This window comes from Bos grunniens, chromosome 13 (assembly GCF_055505025.1).
Source record: "Bos grunniens cultivar Pamir isolate PY7600 chromosome 13, Bosgru_T2T1.0, whole genome shotgun sequence".
Taxonomy (NCBI): domain Eukaryota; kingdom Metazoa; phylum Chordata; class Mammalia; order Artiodactyla; family Bovidae; genus Bos; species Bos grunniens.
In genome coordinates, this window is record NC_141177.1 from 70,768,449 (window position 1) to 70,788,397 (window position 19,949).

General features: G+C 43.0%; 1 protein-coding gene across 29 annotated transcripts in view; it reads left to right on the top strand.

The window, feature by feature from the left end:
• The window catches only part of CELF2 (CUGBP Elav-like family member 2), a 560,158-nt gene that overhangs the window by 220,140 nt on the left and 320,069 nt on the right, over positions 1-19,949 (top strand). For 11 of the 29 annotated variants that reach the window (XR_015139872.1, XR_015139874.1, XR_015139873.1 and 8 more), the window contains exon 1: positions 10,828-18,227. The exons of 14 other annotated variants lie outside the window; for them this stretch is intronic. Coding sequence is in view for 10 of the 15 variants with exons in the window: in XM_086334886.1 (XP_086191012.1) it covers positions 18,076-18,227 (152 nt within the window). In the remaining 5 variants the exon portion in view is untranslated. Of the gene's footprint in view, positions 1-9,913; positions 10,069-10,827; positions 18,228-19,949 lie in introns of those variants that run through there. 4 more of the 29 variants (XM_086334864.1, XM_086334867.1, XM_086334868.1 and 1 more) reach the window with 2 other exon arrangements.

The window sequence follows — 19,949 nt, forward strand, 5'->3', positions numbered from 1 at the left end:
CCCATATAAATGGTGCCTTAAAGTTAGACAAGGTTTCCCTGGTGGCTCAGCAGTAAAGAATCCACCTGCCAAACAGGAGACATGGGTTCAGTTCCTGGGTTGGCAAGATCCCCTGGAGAAGGAAATGGCTACCCACTCCAGTATTCTTGCCTGGAGAATCCCATGGACAGAGGAGTGTGTAGGGCAACCGTCAGTGGGGTCACAAGGAATCAGACAGAACTTAGTGATTTAACAACAACAGCAACAAAGTTTTAAAAAATAGTAAAACATCAAGCCGATCATTCCATCTCAATGAATTGATCAAGTTCTTAAAGTCATAACAGGGCCTTCTGCATCTGTCTGTCCCTTTCTGGGTCTAACAGAGTGACTGCTCACAGTTGAATGTGGTACTTATTTCACAAGTCGTGTCATGTAGCTATAAGCCACTGAGTTTGGGTCACTTAATAAGAAGTGGGTTTCACAAAGAAATTTAGCTCTTGAACAAATATTTATTAAGTGTCCAGGAGATGCCACACTCTGGCCACACATGATGATAAACATGGAGTGAGTTCCTGCTTTAATGCAGCTTCAGTTCAGATGGAGGGGAGAGATCACAAACAAGAAAATAAGTAGATAATCTCATTTCAGAGAGTGATATTTATAAAGAAAGGTAACATGTAAAGCACCTGCATATTCTAAAAGAGCTGTCATGGTCGTTGCAAAACCATCTTTTCCAGACCATCTGGGTTTTTGTTTCATCTCTGTTGGGTAATCACATGAATCCCCACCTTGGTCTCACTTGCCCATCAGGAAATCTACCTGCTGCACCCTGATATTCAACATGCTTGTGCTGTTCAAGTCTTATAATTCCTAGAATCAAAACCACTAAGAAAGACAGACGCCCAAGTGCACCAAACTCTGCATGGCCATCGAAAACTCTAGATAGTAGTCAGTTCAGTTCAGTCAGTTCAGTTGCTCAGTTGTGTCCGACTCTTTGTGACCCAATGACCCGCAGCACACCAGGCCTCCCTGTCCATCACCAACTCCCGGAGTTTACTCAAACTCATGTGCATTGAGTCGGTAATGCCATCCAACCATCTCATCCTCTGTCGTCCCCTTCTCCTTCTGCCTTCAGTCTTTCCTAGAATCAGGGTCTTTTCCAATGACTCAGTTATTTGCATCAGGTGGCCAAAGTAGTGGAGTTTCAGCTTCAGCATCAGTCCTTCCAATGAATATTCAGGCTGATTTCCTTTAGGATGGACTGGTTGGATCTCCTTGCAGTCCAAGGGACTCTCCAGACTCTCCTCCAACACCACAGTTCAAAAGCATCTGTTCTTCCGCCCTCAGCTTTCTTTATAGTCCAACTCACACATCCATACATGACTACTGGAAAAACGATAGCTTTTACTAGACAGACCTTTTTGGCAAAGTAATGTCTCTGCTTTTTAATATGCTGCCTAGGTTGATCGTAGCTTTTCTTCCAAGGAGCAAGCATCTTTTAATTTCATGGCTGCAGTCACCATCTGCAGTGATTTTCGAGCTCCCAAAAATAAAGTCTGACACTGTTTCCACTGTTTCCCCATCTATTTGCCATGAAGTGATGGGACCAGATGCCATGATCTTAGTCTTCTGAATATTGAGTTTTAAGCCAACTTTTTCACTCTCCTCTTTCACTTTCATCAAGAGGCTCTTTAGTCCTTCTTCACGTTCTGCCATAAGGGTGGTGTCATCTGCATACCTGAGGTTATTGATATTTCTCCCAGCAATCTTGATTCCAGCTTGTGCTTCATCCAGCCCAGCATTTCTCATGATGCCTTGACGTACCCCTTTCCCTATTTGCAACCAGTCTGTTGTTCCATGTCCAGTTCTAACTGTTGCCTCCTGACCTGCATACAGATTTCTCAAAAGGCAGGTCAGGTGGTCTGATATTCTATCTCTTTAAGAATTTTCCAGAGTTTGTTGTAGTCCACATAGTCAAAGGCTTTGGCATAGTCAATAAAGCAGAAGTAGATATTTTTCTGGAACTCTCTTGCTGTTTTAATGATCCAACAGATGTTGGCAATTTGATCTCTGGTTTCTCTGCCTTTTCTAAATCCAGCTTGAACATCTGGAAGTTTATGGTTCATGTACTGTTGAAGCCTGGCTTGGCGAATTCTGAGCATTACTTTACTAGTGTGTGAGATGAGTGCACTTGTGCGGTAGTTTGAGCGTTCTTTGGCATTGCCTTTCTTTGGGATTGGAATGAAAACTGACCTTTTCCAGTCCTGTGGCCACTGCTGAGTTTTCCAAATTTGTTGACATATTGAATGCAGCACTTTTACAGGATCATCTTTTAGGATTTGAAATAGCTCAACTGGAATTCCATCACCTCCACAAGCTTTGTTCATAGTGATGCTTCCTAAGGCCCATTGACTTCGCATTCCAGGATGTCTGGCTCTAGGTTGGTGATCACACCATCATGATTATCTGGGTCGTGAAGATCTTTTTTGTATAGTTCTTCTGTGTATTCTTGCCATCTCCTCTTACTATCTTCTGCTTCTCTTAGGTCCATACCATTTCTGTCCTTTATTGTGCCCATCTTTTCATGAAATGTTTCCTTGGTATCTCTAATTTTCTTGCAGAGATCTCTAGACTTTCCCATTCTATTGTTTTTTTCTATTTCTTTGCATTGATAGCTAAGGAAGGCTTTCTTATCTCTCCTTGCTATTGTTTGGAACTCTGCATTCAAATGGGATAGTAGTCAAGTTACAGAATTCCTGGGATGTGCCAGCCTGAGCAGAAGGTGACGGTGTGTGCATGTGTCTGTCTTTGTTGTTGTGGTTTAGTTGCTAAGTCCCGTCTGACTATTTGTGACCCACTGGGTTACAGCACACCAGGCTTCCCTGTACTTCACTATCTCCCAGAGTTTGCTCAAACTCATGTCCATTGAGTCGATGATACCATCCAACTGTAACCGCAATAATAAAGTAGCCCATTTTCCATGCAAATATGAATGCCTAACTTACATGTATTCACCTGTGGTTTTCCCAAGATTTCTGATATGCCCAGGGGTGGCCCTTGGCAAAACTTTAGGCCAAAAATGACCACTCAATTGTGAATGTGTTATTTATGATGTCATATGAGTTCACAAGCCCTGGTGGCTCACTATTAAAGAACCCACCTGTCAATGCAGGAGACACAGGTTTGATCCCTGGGTCAGGAAGATCCCCTGGAGAAGAAAATTGTAACCCACTCCAGTATTCTGGCCTAGGAAATCCCATGGACTGAGGAGCCTGGTGGACTGAAGTCCATGGGATCACAAAAGTGTTGGACATGACTTAGCAACTAAACAATGAATTCACAAGCCAAAGTTAGTTATCTTATCAGCAGGGTTACTTACGGTAACCATTTTCATGGGAAATCTTTGACTTTCTTCTCATTGTCTTTCACAGACCCACCTACGTGGAAATAGATCTCCAAACTCACTTCATGGTGTCTTTTCACAGCCCTGCTTGTCTATAGAAAGCAAGTTATTATTACTCTTTATAATAATAAAACCTCTTAAATTTATCTAGGGCCTATTTTCAAGTGGTATCTTGGAGCTCTAAGTACTTCCTGGTTTATTATTTACACCTACTCATTGATAAATATGACACTTGATCTTTTGAAGGGGCTTTACAATAATTCTTACTAATTACTCATCCCCAGGCCCCACTTCTAGCAAAACATCTCCATTTTGCAAAACGAGTACATCATCCCACTGCTTGGAGAAGGAATATCCATGTGGAACGTGGGGCCCTTGGGTTGCTCACAGGGACAGCTGTTCCTTAATCATGACTTGGAGGTGCTTTTTGAGTCCTCCAGTGAGAGGAACTCCAGTTACATAGATCTTCAGATTACCATCAAATCCTTTCTTTGGTAAGGCTACCGAGGTCTTACATTAAACCAACTGTCAATTTTGTGTGTCCAGTAGTGATTTGTGATCCTTGTATCCTTGGGGCTTTGGAGGTCTTTCCTCTCAAGGCAGGAGGGAGCATGGGGTCTGGAAGCACAGGATTGCTCCCGTGTTCCATTCATTCTGGCTCCTGCGTGCAGATTTCACTGCTTTGCCTCATTCTGTCCACGGAGACCCTTCCTCGGAAGCTTAGACCTGGTCAGGGGAACTTTGTGTCTTCTGTTTGACGTCAGCTCTAGATGGACACCCACCTCCTCACACAGGCACTTAACACTTTACTGAGCTCCTCCTAGGGGTCATGTATGGTCTTTGCAGCAAATCCATTTCTCGTACACCTTGGTTGGCGCTTTGTATTCGCTTCACAGACTTTGTGTGTTCTTTCTACCTTTCATAACAATGTGGTATGTTTCTTAGTTCAGTCTGGCAATTCTTGATGTCTGCTATGGTCTGAATGTTTGTGACAACCCCCCACCCCCACCCCCAACGAATTTCATATGTTGAAAGCTCAATGCCAATGCATTAGGAGGTGGGGTCTCTGGATTAAGTCATGAGGGTGGAATCTTCATGCATGGGATTAGTGTTCTCATAAAGGAAACCCCACAGAGACCCCTCATCCCTTCTACCACATGAGGACAAAGCAAGTAGGTGCCCACTATGAACCAGGAGGAGGACCTTCATCAGAATTTGACCAGGCTGGTGCCTTGATCTAGGACTTCCCAGCCTCCAGAGCCATGAGAAATAAACATTTGCTGCTTCAAGGCCCCAAGTCTGTGGCATTTTGCTTTAGCAGCCTGAATGGCCTATGGCAGTATCTGAAACTAGCAACTAAATAGATTTAATATCTTCAGTGCCTCCACATTCCAAGATGGTTCTTTTTTGACGGGAATCTGAGGAGCAGACTAGATGTTTTTTAGAGTCCCATCCTTTTATTTTTTTTAGTACTTATTTATTTATATCTGGTTATTATTGGGTCTCAGTTGTGGCACACAGGATCTCCATTGCATCCTGTGGATCTTCCATTCTGGGGCATGGGCTCTCTCTAGTTGTGCCATGCAGGCTGCATGCCACGTGGGCATGTAGTTGCAACACATGGGCTTGGTTGCTCCACAGCGTGTGGGATTTTGGTTCCTCAGTCAGGGATTGAACCTGCATCCCCTGCTTTGAAAGGCAGATTCTTAACCACTGGACCACCAGGGAAATCCCTAGTGTCCCATCCGTTTAATCAAAAGAGTTTATGCAGCCAGGTCCTACATGTCGAACACTTCATATTGTACCCTTCTATTGAAATGGTATTTTCCATTACTTTTGCAATGTACATATCAAAATGCAAAGACAAGGCACAGAAGGCGGAAAAAAGTTGAATTCATTTTTTGTTGGATTTGGAAATTTGGCTTTTTAATCCCAGAAATTACCTACAATATAAAGAAACTCATAATACAGCTTTAAACATTTTTTTTAGGAAGCGCATATCTAGAAAGGTCACGAAATCTCAGCTCAGCTCCATACTTCTCAATTGCTGTACCTCTCCAGTGTTTCCCTCACCAAGCTTGCATTATTAGCTCAACAATTAATTTCTACAGTTAATAACAAACTTCTTGGATATAGAGAGCATTGAAATCGTTTTTGTTGTTGTTCTTTGCTAATTACTGCTATAATCCTTATCCTCTTAAAAACTTTCCCCTACAAACCAAATTTAATAATCATCAGGGTTGTTAAAAATTAATTCCTATAGGAGATGACCTCAAAATATTGGTCTCCAAAAGTGCTTAGTCTGTCTAGTTTCAACTCAAACTGTATTTGAAATAAAGTTTTGAAAGAAATTGACAAATACTAGTAGCCCAGAAACAACCTTCAAATCAATTTTTTTATTCGTTTACTATCTGTCCTCTAAGATAGGTAACCTTGAGGATCTAATGTCTGGTGATCCGAGGTGGAGCAGATGTAATAATGATAGAAATAAACTGCACAATGTAATGCATTTGAATCATCTGGAAACCACTCCCTCACCCCACTCCCACCCCCAGTCCATGGAAAAATTGTCTTTCATGAAACTGGTCCCTGGCGCCAAGAAGGTTAGACTACTGCTCTAAGGTTATTAGTGTCACATGAGAAAAGTGTGAAGTTCTTCATTACAATACCACTCAAAAGGCTTGCCTTCCCAGTTGCGTCTGTCACCCCTGGGCACAGTGGGGCTGCTGAGTCGCACTGCAACCCAGTAGAAAGAACAGGTGCCCAGACAGGGCTCCCATGCTCTGTCATTATCCACCTTCTGTGGGCATTGTTTCTGTGCCTGAACTTTTTCAGCAGAGCAGGTAACAGGACCAGCTGTGCACACCCCGCAGTGTTGTAGGGATTCATCAGGGAAATAGGCAAAGTGTCAGGGAAGGCCTTCTCAGGGTTGTGAGCTGTGCCGGTGGAATGCTTGAATTAGTGGAAGGAGTGGTGCCCCACCCCATGATTGTTACGGCAACTACAGGTGCTGCTGCCGCTGCTGCCAAGTCGCTTCAGTCGTGTCCGAGTGACTCTGTGCGACCCCATAGACGGCAGCCCACCAGGCTCCCCGTCCCTGGGATTCTCCAGGCAAGAACACTGGAGTGGGTTGCCATTTCCTTCTCCAGTGCATGAAAGTGAAAAGTGAAAGTGAAGTCTGTCAGTCATGTCCAACTCTTAGCGACCCCATGGACTGCAGCCCACCAGGCTCCTCCATCCATGGGATTCTCCAGGCAAGAGTACTGGAGTGGGGTGCCACTGCCTTCTCCAACTACAGGTGGCACAGGGGTAAAGAGTCCACCTGCCAGTACAAGAGATGCAGGAGACTCATCAGGTTCCATCACTGCGTCAGGAAGATCCCCTGGAGAATGAAATGGCTACCACTCCAGTATTCTTGCCTGGAAAATTCCATGGAAGGAGGAGCCTACTGGGCTACGGTCCATGGGGTTGCAAAGAGTCAGACATGACTAAGAGACTGAGCATGCGAGCACATAAAGGCATATGGAAAATAAAAGTCTTCTCAAGTGTTAAAAACAAATTCATTCGTTTATTCATTCCTTTATTTCACAAACTCTTATTAAGAATCAGCTAGATGTCGTTTATTCTATTGGGTGGATTAAGAATACAAAGATTGATCCAGTGTGGATCTGGAGTCAGAGGATACCTATGCACACCTGCCTTATATTCACTCATATTTCTATCCCCAAGTTCAGCACAGGCAGCTGGAGAGTGTAAGACCCCCAATGTGTCACCTTACTGGTGTTTGGATAAGCACTAAACTCTTACCTCAATAGCTTTCTCATTATTTAGGTGCCTAGACTCAAATGGAAGTGGAGGGAATATAAAATATTTAATGGTTTGATTCCATCCCAGTCCTTGCTACTCCAGATCCATAATTCATTTCACTAGAGGAATAGCCCCATGCACAGCAGCCCTGGCTTCCAGTGCTAAGAATCTATTTATGGATTAGCAAATGCATTAGTGCTACATGTTAGTACTTGCCTCGGAGTTTAGCCCTGTCAGAAACTGGATGGAAGTATTAAAATAGGGTTTTGTGTCAGAACAGTGTATTTTTACTTTGCTCTGATGCACAAAACCACGGCCTGTGTCAGGCCACTCATTCCACTCTTTGTTAATATTTGCACTAACGGAATACATCGTTTCATTATACACACCTCCAGGGCTTTAAAATAACTGAGCAGGACTTCCTGGCAGTCCAAGGGTTAAGAATCTGCCTGCCAATGCAGCGGAAATGGGTTCGGTCCCTGGTCAAGGAAGAGTCCACATGCTGCAGCGCAACTGAGCCCATGTACCACAGCTACGGAAGCCCGCCGGCTCAGAGCCTGTGCTCCTCAACAGGAGACGCCACCACAATGAGAAGCCCGTTTACTGCAACAAAGAGTAGCTTCCACTCGCGGAAACTAGAGAAAACCTACATGCAGCAACAAAGACCCAGCACAGCTGGGTGATATTAGTGATATATATAATAAATAATAAATATGTATTAATAATAAAGTATAAATTTAGCAATCAATTAAAATAAATTAATTAAAAATATAAAATGAGCATTTGTTGCCCCTGTTTATCTACAGGGCAAAGAGAGTTCTAGAGACGGGAGGTGAGCCCTGCCTCAGCTCTCAACACAGGTGACTAGGGAGATAGCTCAAAACCCTCTCTCTGCAGGGTCTCTGGTTCCAAATCATTTACATGATGTTGATCTTGCTCCAAAAGAGTACCTTAGGTTGTACATAGTACGTCTCCCCTGGCAAGGTCCTTCATTTTTATATATTCACTCTCTAACTCTCAGACATGATGATGAAGGAAGGCAATGTGAAAATCTGCTTGTTTTAAGGACAGAGCTGTGGCTTCATTCTCTGATCGCAGTCCAGTGCTTCACCATGGGATCTTCTTGCCATCTAGAAATGGGAATGGGGACTGCTTTCAGTCACTGCTGCTTGTTATTATCAGCCCTGTTGACAAACTAAGCGTGATTACCGGGCAGTAACCCTGAGAGCATCATCTTCACCCTCTAGAACATCTTCATCTCCTTATCTGTGGGCCAAGACTAAGTTCAGAGGTCAGAGATCTAGGAAGATGTTGGGGGTGTGGTACTTCCCTGGTGGTCTAGTGGTTAAGACGTCACCTTCCAGTGCAGGGGTCCAGGCTCAGTCGCTAGTGGGGGAACTAAGATCCCACATGCTCCCTGTCCCCCCAGTAAAACAAAACACATAAAAATAGAACCACTATTATAACAGGTTCAGTAAAGACTTAAAAAAATGGTCCACATTTTACAAAATCTTTTAAAAAAAGATACTGGGGTGCATTCCAGATCTCCAAAAGAGAGGATAATGGGGCGCACCATGATTTTCCCCACCCCACTATTGTTCCCACAAATATTTTGAGTCCAGATTATTACTGAGGTGCACGATTGTGCTGATGAGAACAGGTGACGTGTTGGATCCCGGGAGTGGGGAAACCAGTGTTCTGTGAGCCAGCTCTGTTTCAGGCTGTGTTCTGTGTCGCTCCATCCAAGCTGAGCGCATTCTTGGCTTCCAATCAGCACACACCTCCTGGAGCAAAGCCTTCATTTGCAGTTTTGGACAACTGACTATTCCATCCATAGCATCTTGTCTTTCCTGTGTGTGTTTAACTTACTGTTTTACTTGGTTAATATGCCTGGAATTCTTATAATTCCAATAAACACAAGTACAGTGTGTATTTCCTTGGCTAACTGTATATGCTAACCCCAGTGAGGATAATGAAATACAGAAGCAGGAGTTTTTTCTTATTTTGGAAAAGAGCATTCTAATTGGTCTTTTGAGGAATATGCTCCACTGTCTATTAGGATTTCAGTATGACCAAACAATCTTTGCATTACCTGCCTCTTTTAGAAGTCCTGCTGCAGGTGGGTTATGCCCTGATCTCCAAAACTCTGGTGCTCACAGAGTTAAAATCTTTCCAAGTTTCTGCAACCTCCGTCCTCCCCATCCTCAATCCAGAGTGGGGCTAAGGGTCTTGACCTTGTCACTCTTTCTGAGGACAAGGGGTGAGGAAGAGATGAATCCAGCTGTGAATTCAGCGTCCCAAAAAAGAGAAGCAGAAATTCCTTTTTAGCACCCTGACCCACCCACATCTTGTGTGAGTCATCTGCGAGGCTTGCTGACAGTGGATGGCAAAGAGAAAACATGTACTTGGTTTTGCTGTGAAATGTATAAGACAAAGAGGTAAATGAGTGACTTATTTTTCTTTCCAATTTCTGAAGATGGTAATTAGGAGAACTCACACCAGCCAGGCTCAAGCGAATGCAAGCAAGACCCCTATAGGCAGCACGGTGTATTAATGTAAAAATATGCTTAGACAACATAACTTGTCAGAGAGGATTATTTCTACTTAGTGGATCTGCAGGAGCCCCTTTGCTCTACCATTCAGAATTTGACTAGAGAAGAGAGTGAGGAAAGAGAGAGAGAAAGAGAGGGAGGGAGGGAGGGAAAGAGAGAGAGGGAGAGAGAGAGGGGGGAGCGCACATTAGTGAACAGCTACTGTGGCATTGATGTTGGAGCGCACTTCTGAACTGGCTTTTGTTGAGACTATCAGTGTATCTGTGCAGAAAGCATGCGCTGTCCCAAATCCGCTGTTACTATGAGAAATGAAGAGCTGCTTTTAAGGTATGTTGCTGTGTTCTTTGTTTTAATGTATGCCTTGCTAGTTTTCAGAGCTGGCTGAGACTGTCATCACGGTCAGAATCAAGCAGCTTCCTTATCTTAGAAGAAAAAAATAAAAAAGAATCTAGAGAGAGAGAGGGGAAAGAGGGAAACGAAATCGAGACCAAGAGATTGGGAGAAAGAGAGAGCAAGCGAGAGAAAGGAGAAGGACTCCTGTGGACGAGTTATATTTGCAGGAGTTGCCTTTTGCAAGCATATCATGTATTTGCTTGCTGCTATTTGTGCGCGGCCAGTGGATAATTTTAAAGGCTCCGAATCTGGCTCTGGGTTTGTCTTTTCCTTTGCAATGTCTAAGCCTCTTTCATTATTATGCACTCTGCATGGAATACTCAGCGAGAAAGGAGCTAAGGAGACTCCATATTAGACTTGCGTTCCAGATACCGCTCTAATCTGGACTTAGCCTACCTAAATAGTCCTTCTGTGTTACCAGGTTTGGATCACTTTATACTGTTTGCCAAAATGTGTACCTGTTTAAAGACCTCTATTCATGCATGGCGTCCTGGGTCCCTCTGTATTGAAAGCAAATATTTGTTTCCTGCATCTGTGTAAGGGTCCTACCGCTTACCAAGAATGAGCCACCTTTGGGGAAGCAGAGAAAGAATTATGATAGAATTGGCATCCTGCTTTGAAAAATGTAGTCTTTTGTTTATTTGCTAGCAGACATTGTAGCACTGAATACATCTATGGGTCTGACAATGGGACCCGTTGAACAATGGAGCTGTCAAACTAGCTTAATGCATGTCTGGGTTTTTTTTTTTTTTTCTTCTTCTTTCTCAACACCCTTTTTATCTGTTTTAATCTTGTTTGTATAGACTATCCAGATTGAAGAGCTTTTAGGACTGCTTGTTTGTGGTTTTGTGCATTTGAAAAATTTAATATCTGCCGTTCATAGGGCTTTTTGCATTTTGCAGCTATGTTGGTTGGATTAAGTTAGAGATTTATTACTTACCTCTCTGTTAAACTACAGAAAGAAACTCATTGATTGAGAACGCTTGTAATACCATTATCATTCTAGCAAATACCTTGTTATCAGACATGCCTCTACAGTATTTAATGCTTGGAGATTTAAAATATGCCTGTTTGGTGGACTTACGGAACATAGCACTAAAGCAAAGTTAAGAGGAATATTTCTAATGTTTAAGTAAATTATGATTTCTGATGTCTGCTTCCTCTTTTGGCATCCAGGTACATAAACAGTTTAGAAATTCAAGGAGAAGTCAGAACTTTCGCCCTCCTAATTTTGGTCACAAACTATCACTAGCCAGCCTGTTAAATCGTTAAGTTAAAGGTCTCTACAGAATATATTGATTTTTGATATATGATTATGTGCTTATAAAATGCATTTCTACGCAGGGCAAACATGTCTCACATCTTCAAAAATCTTTCCTTTTATAACATGGGCAATGGTTTCTCAGGTGAAAACAGTGAGACTTCAAAAATAAAAAATAGAAAAATCAGTTTCAAACTTCTCCAACATTAAAAACATTTTTATTCTCAAACTAGATATAAAGGAACTGATCCTAGAAGATTAAATGGTAATTGATATACATGAAAATCATATCACTGACATTTGTTTCCATAAAGAATATGTCTTTTCTAACATTTTAATGTTTTGCTTTAATTAGCTGTTTGTGCCAGAGCAGTAGATTGAAAAATACTCATAAATTCATTGAGATTTAGAACCTAATACTTAGAAACAGAAGGGAAATTATTTTAAAGGGCAAATTTTAAAAAGTAGATATATTTAATTACAAATATTTCTTCTTGGATTATATTGTGTTCAGATTAGTGATGTACCCAGTAAATAAGGAGCAAGATGTAGTCCTTATAAAACCAGCTATGAAACATTCACTATTTTTCAGAGTTTAGACATGCATTCAATTTTTCAAACTTAGGCTGAAATGTTATATTTAATACAAAATTGTGAAAATTCATGTTGCAAGCTCAATAAATTGCCTTCTCAAACATAAATTTTCTATTGATAATATTTTCAGAGCCTGGCTGAACCCATAACGTATCTGTAGAATAATTATATTTTTAAAGTTATCCATGGTAAGTAAAGTGGATTTTATGATTATGTTCTCTTACTTCCAAAGGGATATGAACAGCTCATTCCATTGGGTATGCCAATAATTGCTTTTGGATGAGCTTATAAACGGTAATTGGTGAAGCTTTCTATCTGAAACTGGCCCACTGTTACCAGCACACCTAGATTCTTCTTTCATGGGAAATTTTTTTTTTCTAAATCAAAGGTCACAAAGCAATTTTTTTGTGATTTGGGGGAAAGAAAGTAGTGTCCTGTGTTTCCCAGCTGCCTGTCAGAAGCAAGCTGAAATAAAAAAATACCTTAGAAAACTCCATGTTAAATTTTTGACTAAATTATAATCATTCATCTGTGATCTATTCACTTTAATCCCTGGATGATCATCTTAGGTCCAAGAACAAGGGAACCCCCTACCCACTCGTGCTTTGACCCAATCATTACCAGCTTCCAGAATTCTGAGGCCCCCATTCCAGCGTCCAACACACAGCTATCTTGTCCTCTAGCCTGATGGGGGAGTGGGAGATGGCCGGAAGTTGGCCAACTTGTCTACATCTATTTCCACAACAGTAACAAGATACGCAATCTGTATCCTGCCATCAACTTCTGTGTTGGGATGATTCCCTTCCAAGGTGACCTAAACAAATGTCAAAGTGAATTTTAATCCTAAGCCCAGACTTGCAGAAACAGAACAGATGAGTCAAACTCGGAAAACGGCTTCTTTCAATAGAGTCACAGTTGCACCCGAGTCCTTGCACACAGGAGCCTTGGGAATACGCAGCTGTGTTCAGCAGACCACAGGCTGCGAGATATGTAACCTCAACATCCAAAGAGTTCTTTTATTTGTGAAAATGAAACCTCACAGTTTTTCCTTTTCAAAATATGAGTGCATACAATTGCATAATATCCCTTTGGGGCTGAAAAACAAAGGCCTTTGATTAATATTCATATCTAGAACTTTAGAGCAAGTGCAGATTGTGCTGGAATACCTAGGAAGTCATTGGAAGAGTGAATCAATACTAATTATTGTAATCAGGGTGGTTAATTAAGTGAAAATGTGGCTGATAGAAAGTTCATTGCTCACAGCCCTGGAAACACCTAGGTTGATGAAAAGAAGGTAAAATCCAAAAGCAAGCGTGGTACCCAGGAATGATCTCTCCATGTTTAGGGGGTCAGAATCTGTCCACAGAAAACACACCTCGATTTGATATAATCACAACAGTGAGAAAACCAGAAATATCAGACTCAGTTTCTGGTGTAGAGGTTTCTATAAAAGTCATTAACAGAAAGCAGTTTGTTAAGAAGCATCTCCTGCGGCTCCCACAGCATTTATCTGCCCTTCTTCCAACGGTAACAAGTATATTTCACTCTGTGGCAGTAACGTCTTAGATCATCTTGATTAGCCTTCATTGAATTTCTTTCTGCATTTTGGTAATTCCTGGGGGATATGTTGAGGGTGGGGAGGTGGGTTCTCCTTTCATCACACTATTGATTGCTTCCTTCTTGGTTATTATTGGCTTTGGGAATTTTTCTGAACTCGCAGTGACTTTTATTCTGTAGGAAAGATGAGGCAGTGGTTTTTGGAGGGGATTAAGATCCGTGGCATTTCATTTAACTGACATGGGGAAGAGGGTGTCAGAGGAAGGAACGCGTATGTGAGGTTTCAGGGCTGTAGCCCATTAAGAATTGAAATGAAGTGTCCTGGAGCTGAAACACCTTTCTGATCCCACGGTACTCATCTCCAGAGGTCAGGCTGAGATGGAAGCTAGATGTACATGTAAGAGGGAGAGACTGTGTGTGTGTGTGTCTGAACCTCTACTCCACTCAGAAATGTGCTGGTTAACCCTGATTTCAGATGAGGGACCCTTTGTGCCCAAATGCAGCCTTCTGCTTCATGCAGTGTCATCAGGGGTTGTTCTGTACAGGTATGTTTATCTGATCCAGAGCTTTCTTCTGACTGTAACTTATCCCAGCACATTTTCTTGTATGTCAAGACCATCATAGCTAATGGGGAACAGCATCTGTGGGGGAGGGTGACAGCAGCCCAGAGTGGCATGTGTTACCAGGACAGCTCGGCTGCTCCCTCACCCCCTTCCATGGTGACCCGCCCATGATTGGCTGCCTAGGGTCGTGATGAATCACTGCAGTTTAGGAAGCAGGATATGCCAGTGTGCTCTCGGAGAACAACAAAAACCACAATTTTCCTCCATAATCATTCAGTTCAGCAAACTTTGTTATCATGAACATGAAGAGCATGAGGTTTGAAGTTATCGATAGCTGTGGCTTTTCAAATCCCTGGCTGAGAAGGGATTTGAATCGGTGGAAACTATGTTGAAACTTACGGATGGCATTGCTGGCTCCCAGCTGGTGTGTGAACTGACGCGAAGGGGCACCATGGTACCTGCTGCAGGAAAGAATCAGATGCCTGTCATCCCTCCTGCAAAACTGCCCATCTCAGCAATACAGGTGCTTGCAGGTGTCGTCATCGTCACGCCTTGCTTTCTGAATATCTTGGTCTGGGACCTCAGCTCTTTCGGGTTCTGTGACATGGCTTTCCCATTCATTCAGAGATGACTTAGGAAGCATCTCTGTGAGTGGAAATGCACTGAGCTGGTGATGGACGGTGAGAACTCCTGGTGGTGGCAATTAGGGTTCATTTTGACTTTCTCTTTGGAAACTGACTTGATCAAAAGGGATGGAGCTCTTGTCACCAGCTGCCAGATGCTCAGTGCCCGTCCTGTATAAACTGTACCCTTCTTCCCGCCCTGGGTTAGGGCTGCTGGCCTTAGAAGTATCAGTGAAAACGTTAATACTACAAGGACAAAAGGATTAGGACTGCTGTTCTCTTTTCTTACCCATCTGCCAGTTCCAGGTTTGAATAAAGATTGGGAGGTGGGAGTATTGTAATTGGAATTAAGAATAAATCCAAACGTGATTGACTCTGTATCTGATGCTACACTAGGGGATCTCTTTTATTTTATATAATTTAATCCTCCCAGATATCTAAGAGATAATGGTAGTTATGTTATTCCCATTTCAAAGACAAAAAAACTGAGACCAAGAGAGAGACCCATATTCGATCCTGGAGTTGGAAATCCCCTGGAGAAGGGATTGGCTACCCACTTCAGTATTCTTGCCTGGAAAATTCCATGGACAGAGGAGCCTGGCACGCTGCAGTCCATGAGGGTGCAAAGAGTCAGACACAACTGAGTGACTAACACTTTTCACACTAAAAGGGGGAAAGTAATACCCCTAGACACATGACTCATTGTGGAAGGGATTCTAAGTAAGGACTCAGGCAAACTCCTCCGTGGCCAACTTGAAAGTACAACTGTTGGATATTTGACACTTGAAAGTCATATTTTCCTCTGGTGCCACATTTTCACAGTGCACTTCAATTTGTCCATACCTGGAGAAGGCGATGGCACCCCACTCCAGTACTCTTGCCTGGAAAATCCCATGGACAGAGGAGCCTGGTAGGCTGCAGTCCATAGGGTCGCAAAGAGTCAGACACGACTGAACGACTTCACTTTCACTTTCATGCATTGGAGGAGGAGATGGTAACCCACTCCAGTGTTCTTGCCTAGAGAATCCCAGGGATGGGGGAGCCTGGTGGGCTGCTGTCTATGGGGTCGCACAGAGTCGGACACGACTAAAGCGACTTAGCAGTATCATAGCAGGGAAGCTGTACAGTAAGAAAGGGAAAACCATAGCCATTTTTGCTTCTGAGTTCTTAAAACTCCCTTGAGGTCTTTGAATTAAAACACCTATGCCTCACTTTTCTCATGCTTTAATCTGTATAATGGGAACACATGTTGGAAGGAACAGTAGGGCAATCTGAAGCATAATGAAATTAAAATGTGTCTTTTAACCTACATCAGGGACCAAAATCTTTCATACTGTAACCAGAACCAACCAAGCAACAGATACCCTGTGTGACATAATCTCAGCAGTTAGGAAGCTCACAACAGTCCTGAAACAGAGCAGGAACAGTGGGCACAAAGGTATCAAGCAGTGTGTATTGCAGGGGAGGGGGTCTTGAAGGACAGAGGAGGGAGCAGGAGGGAGACGTTGTCCTTGGAACACCTTGGATTCATCTTTGTTATTAAAACAAAGCCAAACAAAACTCCTTCACTTCATCCCCTTTCTTCCTCAGACCAGAGGGTCATTCACATCGCTCCTCTGCTCTCACTTCACCGTATTCCTATGATACGGTGCAAATGCAGTTGTTAGCCTCCACCAGGGAGTGTTGAGAGACTAACTGATTAGGTCACATAAAGGTTTGCACTCATCCGTAGAGATAAGACAAGATAACACATTTCCACTCAGCTTGGGTAGATCACTACACTGCTTTTTCATAAAGGTTTTGGGTAGTTCTTTAAAGAAGAAGAAAAAAGAATTATTTTCCCCTAATGGACTTCATAGGAATTAGCATCACAAGCAAATTTAAAGAAAAAGTCATTTGGGATTTTCAAAAACCTCTATCATAAAGCTAAAAATAGTTACAGATTTGAACTATATTATAGAGAAAAAATAAATTTCCTGTGCTCAAAACCTTAATGTATTTTCAACCTACATGTCACTTTAATAGATTGGTTATGTAATTGCTGTTGTAATAATTAGGTTAACACATTGTACCTCTCATCTGAGGATCATGGTAGAGTTTGATTTTTTTCAGCCATTCATCCCTAGGAGGAAACGATGGCCAAGCACATGCAAAGATCTAGACGATCGATCAGAAAATTCAGTGACGTGTTCCCAGTGTTAGTCTGCTCTGACAGAATCAGATGCAGAATCCAACAGGTTTGGTTCTTAAGTCTTATCTATTTCAGTCCACTTGCAAGTAGCTTTTGTCTTAGAGAGTCGAATCTGCATGCACCGTATCAGATGACTTCTGATCCTTGGAAGGAAAAGCTCTTTGATGGGGAATCCATCATCATGTGGGTAAATGTGCTTTGTTTTACATGCAGTCCAAGCATTTGGTCTCTTTAATCCTTCCTCTTCTTCAAGATGTATTTGTTCAGAAAAAGGAGAGACACTGAGGCCAGTGGGGCTCTCAGACCTCCGGAGAGTCCCTCTCAGTTCCAGATTTTGATTCTTGCCAAGATCAGCTTCAGACTACTCCCCCAATCCCTCCAGGAAAGCTTAAAACTTCCTTTCTCCATTTATCCACCCCCACCTGTTGGCGCTCGCTCTCTGGACCTAACGTTATGCCTACTGCTATATCCACCCAGCTGTCGCCATTCAGCTGTTGTCTTTTGTCAAACGGTAGTTTCTCTTTTTGAAATTTATAGCACGTGACAGTAAAATGAGAACTTCTGGCCAATTGGGGAAAACATTTGGGGGAGGGGGTGGTTCAAGGGCCGATTGCCAGGGAACTCAAAACCCCATCCTGATAGCTATAAATTTTGTTCCTGCCGCCAGGCTGGCACCAGATAAAGGTACCCGATACAGTCTTGACAAATCTCAGCATCTTTGAGAGGCCGCTGGGACATTCCTTAGGAGGCTGTGTTTTCTGAGTGCCTCCATGCACACATCACCAGGCCAGCCTTCTTCTCCTCCCCACCCCTTCTCCCGTCTTCTCCTCCCCAGTTTTCAAATCCTGTTTATTCACTCTGCGGGACACGGTCTTACATCCTCCCCCCTCCACCCCATGATGATGTCTGAAGAGGGGGCACCCCAGAGACAGCTGTTCCTAGCTGAGAACGCAGCCTTGGTCCAGGCAAACTTGACTTCCCCGACAGATGAGCCCCCAAGACTGGTCATTTTGGTGGTCACCTGCCTCCTCAGCGCCGCAGCTGTGGAGGAAGGCTGTCTGGCATTGTCTGGCTTCCGTTGGAGAGAGAAAGCGGGAGAGAGAAAGAGAAAGCTGAGGGGGGAGGGAGAGAAAGAAGGCTGCAGCAAGGATAATGAAGAAAGGAAAAGGGAAATGTAAGGCCGAGAGGGAAGTGATGAGCTGGCTGGGCGTGAGGCCTGCCAGGTCCACAGTGTTAGCATTTCATCCCCTTGGAGTGGAAGCTTCTGGAAACCCTAGAGGGGCACCTCATTTCCAAGTGCGAAGGTATGTACACAAACAACCCATCTTCCGTTGGAGGGTCTCTTCAGATGGGAGGGAAGTTCACCATTATGTCTTCGGCTCTGTGGAAAACAGATTCAGAAAAACACAAGATTGCAAAAAGCCAGTAGCAGCTGCTCTCCAACGGCTGAAAATTCCCGTTAAAAAAAAAATGTAAAATAAGAGTTTGATCACGATGTCATCCTTACTGTAGTGTGATTTTACTGAAGTCCTTTTAGGAATGTGATAAAGTCACTATTCCAGAACTTTTCAAAATGGGGGGGTCAGGGGCAGCGGATGATAAGATCATCTTAAAGTTATGACTGGTGATAGAAGTATTTAAGAGGTACCTTTATTATGGAGCTAAGAAAATATACTTTATAATGTATCACTTAAGGATCTATTTAGGGGTTTTTAAGCACATGGAAAAAGACACAGTTGTTTATTTTTGCAAGTTGCTGATGAAACTTGGGGTAAGCCAAAAACAAACACATGGCCATGAAGAAACTTTCCCAGGTACTTAAAATTCATGTGGATTTCACATTTGTTGGCTGGAAAACCCCCAGTGATGGGAATCCCATTCCCCACGTCCCTTCTAGGGCCTTTCTTGCTCCAAATGACTCTCAGCACACTGGGCTTTTTTTTAACTGGAACAGCTATGTTAATAAAATTTGACTTTGAAAAGGTGATGGGGAAAGATGTTTTGGATTCTAGTTTGTAATAAAGAGCCAGAAGTGAGGGGAGAAAAACCCTGTCGTGAAGGGGCCTGTTTGAGGAGATGGAATAGGATGCGTACATCTATAGCTGCATGGCCGACCGTCTGCGGCTTTAAAGAGGCTGCGACCCGTGATGTTATAAGTGGGAATAATTAAAACATGGAAATTTGTTGTAAAATACACAGGGATGTCTGCAGGAGAAGAAGATTAGCTGTTGGGTTATAAGCATGTATCACTATCGGGCCCCGGTCTCTTAAGTTACGGTATAAACTTTGCGCAAAAATGTTGGAATGTTTATAGTCAGGGACTCTATCCTGGTGCATTGATGAAGGCGGGTGACGGAAATAGAATACTTTGCACCAGAGCAGTGTATACTCCACGTAAAAATGCATTTATTAGCACTGTGTTTCTTTTGAGAGGTTGTGTTTGTGTGTGTGTTTTACTATCAGTGATAATTCAGTGCTCAAACAATGACCATGGGAGAAAACTCAGTTTGAGATGAGGCTTGTGGGGGGCGGCGGGCAGCGAAGGGGGGCAGTGCTGAAACAGCACCGTGCACCCGATTGCCTTGGAAGGCCTCGTATAAAATGAGGTCATTCAGAAACTTTCCCTTGAAGTGCTTCCAATTCTTGAATTGCCTTTTGTTTGGGAAATGAATAGCAAGTTGATTAAAAAAAATAGACAATTAGGGAAGGTAGGGGGATGGGCTTAGGGACCAGCTTAAGGTTTTTCTACAGTGAAGCAAAAATGGTGAGGAAATTGCGTGGTTCCCTACTGCCTGGTCCCCAGGGTGGTCAGCACACAGAGGTGTCACCCACCAGGTTGGGTCCAGGAGGGGGGGCTCACCATGGCCTCACCCTCTTTCACTGCTGTTGGTAAGAACCTTGGCAATAAAATAGCGTCTCTGAACCCCGTGTGTTTAGCAGCAGCTCAGTCGAGCTTTCTGCAAAATAATTCCAACTACCAAATCATAATACCTGATGGCTCGTTACAGAGTGAAAATTTTAAAAGG